Source organism: Stigmatopora nigra, chromosome 11, assembly GCF_051989575.1.
Source record: "Stigmatopora nigra isolate UIUO_SnigA chromosome 11, RoL_Snig_1.1, whole genome shotgun sequence".
Lineage (NCBI taxonomy): Eukaryota > Metazoa > Chordata > Actinopteri > Syngnathiformes > Syngnathidae > Stigmatopora > Stigmatopora nigra.
The window spans coordinates 8486023-8492165 of record NC_135518.1 but is presented as its reverse complement, the minus strand read 5'-3'; the positions used below and the strand labels follow the sequence as shown (position 1 = coordinate 8492165).

The window sequence follows — 6143 nt, the reverse complement described above, 5'->3', positions numbered from 1 at the left end:
TTAGTTGGCCACCCATTCAGGCTGCCCCCCACCTGGTGCCTGAAGTTAACTGGGATAAGCTCCCGCACCCCCTGCAACCCCAATACACAGTTCAGAAAATGCATGAATAAATAAAATGACATTTTTTTTACCTAAATCCCAATCTCACATTTAACCAATTAAATTTGAATGATTTATAAGTTTGTTCCTGGAAACGGCCAGTTTGAACACCCCAGGAGTATATGCAGGCAAACGGGTCGTTTTATTGAAAAGGTTGCCAAAAAACGCAACGCTCTAAATCAGTGAAGGACTGTACACGCTTGGCACACGCCTGACATTTTGGCATGTCGTTAAAAAAATCTGCAAGATTCAATTCCTCTGTGTTTATTGAGCGCCTGTGAGGAACCGCCAAAGCACCAATGAATGAGCGCATTCTTGTCCGCGCGGGCGACCAATAACAACTTTGCTCCCCTCCGTGGTGCGTGCGTACGTGCGTGCGTGAGTGCGCTTGTCAGGATAGGCGCGCCCACTCCACACATCTCCGCGCAAAAAAAGGAACCCACCATCCAACAAAGTTTAGTTTGGATGGCTTCGTGGAAAGAGAGCACACGGTCGTCTGGACGGGGACGTTTAGCGGCGAGATCCGGAAAAGAGCAAGTCCAAGGCAGCCAGCGATTTTTCACCGGCGATTCTAGCTCGTTGGATGGGAAATTAAACCCCCCCTCGTGCATCTACTGAGCTCGGTATGAAATCTATTTTATAGTGTGGAAACGGCATGCAGATGAGGAATATGGGCAGTTGTTTAAAGGAGAAAATGATGCTGAGTGGGACTGATGTATGCACACTGTATTAAGATGTTGTCATTCTTCACTTTACATTGATTTTAGTGATAGGTTTCTCTCTCAATATTAAAATGTTTCAATTTTTTAAGTACTAATCCAAAAAGTGACTAACTTCTCAGAGTGAATTGTTTTGAAGGACATAAAATGGAACTATAGTACATTTTTCTGGTCCTCAGTCAAGCTTGTGTATTTTTTCCCAGTTACATTTGTATTACTGTTATTCATAAAATTGCACAACAGTGAAGGATGGCAATATTTTACACTAAAACAATTCATAGTGATAATTCCTTCCCTAATTGTCACTAATATTCAACTGAAAATAGTTGTTGAGCGACAAGTAAATATTTTTTTATCTTTTCAAGGTCTGCAAAACTAAGTTTTTATCAAAGTGTGCCGTATAATGATTAGAAAGCAGTATATCTACATCATTGTGCCATTGCACTTTTAACCTTGGTAGGTTTAATCATAATTTTAGCTTTTATCTCAAATCTTGAATTGAATGTACTAACTAAAGTACAGTGTATCGCTCTTCCACCTTTGAAAAGTTACAAAATGTCATATGAAGAATACTTCAACTTTTCACTCGAATAGCTGACTGCAGTGGAAAAGTGACTTACACAACTATTATGTCTTCCCATTCAACAACAACAAAAAAGTCCCTTAACCGTGCAAGTAGAGAATGATTCATGCACTTGTGGTTCCTCCTGCCTTTTCTGTCAACCATGTCACTTGCTACAATGTTGAGCCAACGGGATGTTCACAATATGTTCCAGGCTTATCCAGGGCACACCCAGCACTACTTCAACACAGAAAGCGAATGCCATCATCTTCCTCAATTTGACCATCAGATTTCCCCTCCCAGGCAATCTCCAAACAGCAATGGCCGACTCCAGCGAGGATTACGGAAACTACAGCTACGACTACTACCTGGAGTACGGTGACGCCGAGGAACTCAAAGTCGACCACAGACAGAAAGAAGCCATGCACATCATCTCAGTGGTCATTTACATCATTTCCTTCATTCTCGGTCTGATCGGAAACGGAACTGTCATTTGGGTGACGGGATGCAAGAGCAAAAGGACCGTCAACAACATCTGGTTACTCAACCTGGCCTTAGCCGACTTTGTCTTCGTCCTCTTCCTCCCCTTCTACATCGACTACATCCTACGTGACTTTCACTGGAATTTCGGCGTGGCCATATGCAAGATTAATTCCTTCGTGTTGGTCATGAATATGTACGCCAGCGTTCTGTTCCTCACTGTGCTCAGCGTGGACAGATACGTCTCACTGGTACATCACAACTGGTCTCAGAGGTACCGAACGGTCGGCCGAGCCTGGTTGACCAGCGCTTGCATATGGGTCGCGGCCGCCATCATGAGCTGCCCTGCGCTTATCTTCCGGGACACGGTGCGCTTACACGACAAAGTAGTGTGTTTCAACAACTTCCACGCGCAGGATGGACACTCAGCGGCCACCAGACACATTCTAATAGTCTCCATCCGTACCACAGTGGGCTTCCTCCTGCCTTTCTCCGCTATCTGTGTGACTGGCATCCTTCTGACAGTGAGGGTAAACCAATCCCACGGCTCCGTTCGCCTATCCAGCTTCACCAAAACAGTCTCAGCCATGATCTTGGCCTTCTTTTTATGCTGGGCCCCTTTCCACATTTTTAGCCTAATGGAGCTATCCATACATTCCTCACTTTATCTACATAATGTACTTAAAAAGGGATTTCCTCTGGCCAACAGCTTAGGATTTTTCCATAGCTGCATTAACCCAGTGCTCTATGTGCTTCTGGGTAAAAAAGTACGTCACATCCTGAAACGTGCATGCCTGGACATCACCAAAAGCTCCCTGAGAGAACTTAGCCAGTCTGTGTCAGCTACTGACTTGGAATCACTGCCAGTAGCTCCTCTTGACGGCATACCAGAAGAGCCCGTGGCCTCATCAACTCTGTGATTGTAGCTGTCGGGGGGGAGAGAAAAAACAACAGTGAGTTTGGCTTTTATCAACTTGTAATGATTTTTAAAAATCCAATTTTTTTCTTATTTCCTAAGATGTATAAATGAATACAAGGGGACTGTGTGTAGACATGATGTAGCTACTTTAGGTCTTCAACCATTATAATGAATGGAAAAATGACATAAAGTCCATTACAAATTGTCATTCTGTTTTCTTTTCAATTGGGGATTAGTCATGAAAAGTTGGCATACGAGAGCAATGTTGAGTAAGAATAACACCACAAACAAATGGTGACTTTATTGGAATAAAGTCTCAACTCAAATGGGTTATTGTAAAGGTGATAGTATTGTCAAAATTCAAATAACACCAAATATACACTGTATTTTTGTAATATTACAACTTTTTTTCCATACAAATAATGCCTTTTTACCGATAATACATATTGTATTTAGGTTTCTTTTTTGACTAAGCATTGTTATCTTGTTTTTTTTGTATCAATGTGGCACAAGTAACATTTTGTTACAATCATTTTACTACATTATTTAATTAAACAGTCTGGAATGCAATTTGCTAACATAATAAACATGTTTCAAATATATTCTCTAAACTGTGAAAATATTAATTTCCATGAAGTCTCGGGTGACAAAAATAGAAAGCAATCTGAACACAACTTTAATGAATTGAAGTCTTGAATGTTTTCTATAAAATGAATTTTGCAGGAGATGGGAAATGATGTTGATGTTTTAATGATGTTAGTTCGCAAATGGATGTGAAATGAACGTGTTTAAAGTAGTAAGTGAAACAAACTGCTTTTGTATGAATGTATTTTCTTCTGTAGATCTATTTGTAGAAATTTTCTAATGTAAACAGTATTTTCATCCTAATATATATCCACTAAATGGCACCAAATAAACTTGCTCTACTGTATTTTGTTTGGACTGTTTTTGTTGTTTTTCTTAGCAGCGTGTCTGAGTTATGCCATTTAAGCTTTGAACCACTGTTTACAAAATGACATAGACTTCTCCAGGCCGGCTATTTAGAAATGAGTCCAGATGTGCCTCGTATTTTTTTTTTTTTTTTCTTCCCTCAATGACTCTGGTGCTTACAAATTCAATTATTTCCTGTTTATTCCACCCTGCAAAACTTTGACATGACAAATGTCTAGAAAATATCCACTTACTGAAATAATTGCTAACTGTCATATTTTGATGATTAATCTGTTGACCTTTTTCATTCCCAAAGTCTAATATTTCTAAACTGGATTCCAAAATGTTACAAATACACCTCAAATTTACATCATTGACACCATTTCAGACAACTATACCTTCAAAACTGCTGGAGTACAGAAATAGAACAACAATAAACTAATGTGTAAAATGATACATGTTTAGGGGGGAGTATATTATATATAAAATACTTTGAACACGATTGTCAACAGTTACGTCAAGACCTTTGAACTGAGTTGGTCGCATTGATGCGTCACTGCCTTTGTGTTTTCACTAGCAGTGAGATTACAGGACCTGGTGGATGATGCTAATGTCGGAATTGTCTGGGAATGTTAATGATATGCTTAATACAAGCCCTGTGACTTGTAATTGTATTCCATACACTATTTGATGTACTTGTCTTGGTCAATGTCAACATTTTCTCTCCAAGAAAGGTGACTCTTTTGTTAACCTGGTTGCTTTTGTTTGGGATAACAAGCATCCACAAGGTCCTGAAACGATGAATAACGGATCCTATACAAACCCAGCTACGGTTTTGGATAAATGGATCAGAAAATGAGCAAATGCAATACATATTGTATAACGCTGCTGAAAAATTTAGGGCATGTAAACATGGGAAATGTTCAAAACAGACATCATGTATCTCAGTGAGTCAGCAGATAAAGATTGCATCAGGAAGTCCCATTTAACATTTTTGACAAGCTTCAGTGAATGTTATCACCCAAGTATGGGCCTGCTCTTAGGATTTTATCTTTCTGTGCAGAGGATAGACTAGGCCTGGGCATCTTATTGTGTTTGGTAGCAGTGTGATCTGGAAAGTATGTAATGCTGGTGTCAATAGCAGCTCTACAATTAACCTTTGGTCACATCAGCATTGTATGGGGGGTCAGGGGGTATGGATAACTCAAGGTGTTTGACATGGGATAGTACTGGAAGAAAAAGCATTGAGTTGACGTGTGAATATATATATAAGTGGTACTTTATCTTCAATTAATCTATCTCTGCAAGACTGCCCTTCAAGAAGTAGCACATAATTGTGGGTCTATGCCAGAATTTGACGATATCAGATAGAATTCACCAATGGTGATGTCTGTTATAGGAGCTGACACTGGCTACTTTACTGGCAATGACCTCCAAAAGGACAGCTTTATAATTCATCAAGGTCAGCTTCACCCTTCCCAAGCAGAAGTGCTCTCTTTATATCCCATCTATCCTGGAATAACTGAGTTCACAACGAGATTGCTAAATCCAAATGGCACCATAGCAAAGTCAGGTGCACTCCTTGTTGGTATGGTTTGTGTTTTCATTACAAGGCCACTTTACTGCTTATAAAGGATAATGTTCATTCATTCATTGGTGATTTTTTGATACTATGTACAGTTCCGGCAAATAAAAAAAATATAATTAAGTATTATCTAATTTTAGCAGATATCAAATCGTGCAGAGAACGGCATATGAAATAAAAGTAAGACAAACTGTAAAGAGTTTTTGGCAATTGCATTGTGATTGCAAATTATTTTTCCTGCGCCTTCTAAATGCTCCTCTATTTGCAAATTGATGAAATTCAGCCTAATTACTGTAATGTGTGTGGCCCCTTTTAGCTCACAAGTGATAAAATAGTGGCAAAAGTGTGCTCATTGCATGATATCACACATTTCTGTGCAACGCATGCTCATACAAAATGTAGCACCTACGTGAACTCGCAGGATTGCGTACAAAAGACCACGGGGGCCGTGGCTGTGAAGGATTATGGGAGTTATAGCTGAGGTGAATTACTGCTCCAGCTGACCTCATTTCGTTAAAGGTATAATTGAAAAAGTGAACATTTTATGTCATTTTAGATCACCGAATCGTCTCTGGAAAAAAAGACACCCTTGATAGAATGTGAAAAAGACAAGCAGTCTTTTCATTGGATATGTTGACTTTGGAGAACAGGGGGGCAAGTAGTAAGATAGGTAATAAGATGTCCAAGGTCAGCTGTTCTCAACCTTCAAGTGTTTATAGTGAAGGAAGCACTATCAAAGGTATATGTAGTATTATTATAATATCATCAAGGTTGCCAAGTCAGGTAGGGAACCAAGTATTTCTGATGCAGCTCACACATTGTTTGTTTTCATTCTTGCTAGAGTACATT

At 39.5% G+C, this 6143-nt stretch overlaps 1 protein-coding gene across 2 annotated transcripts; it reads left to right on the top strand.

Moving 5' to 3' along the window:
• Positions 1 to 487: 487 nt before the first annotated feature.
• Positions 488 to 3710, top strand: cmklr2 (chemerin chemokine-like receptor 2). Of its 2 annotated transcripts, none has more exons than XM_077728785.1 (2): positions 488 to 722; positions 1684 to 3710. In XM_077728785.1, the coding sequence occupies exon 2, from the start codon at positions 1701 to 1703 to the stop codon at positions 2778 to 2780; it is 1080 nt and encodes a 359-aa protein (XP_077584911.1). In that variant the 5' UTR covers positions 488 to 722; positions 1684 to 1700; the 3' UTR covers positions 2781 to 3710. The 2 variants fall into 2 exon arrangements, with proteins under 2 accessions (XP_077584911.1, XP_077584910.1); XM_077728784.1 differs by having other exon boundaries at positions 489 to 722; positions 1595 to 3710.
• The last annotated feature ends 2433 nt before the right edge of the window (positions 3711 to 6143 follow it).

Coding starts and splice junctions, on each gene's coding strand:
- cmklr2 (XM_077728785.1), top strand. CDS start 1,701: ATGGCCGACTCCAGCGAGGATTACGGAAACTACAGCTACGACTACTAC.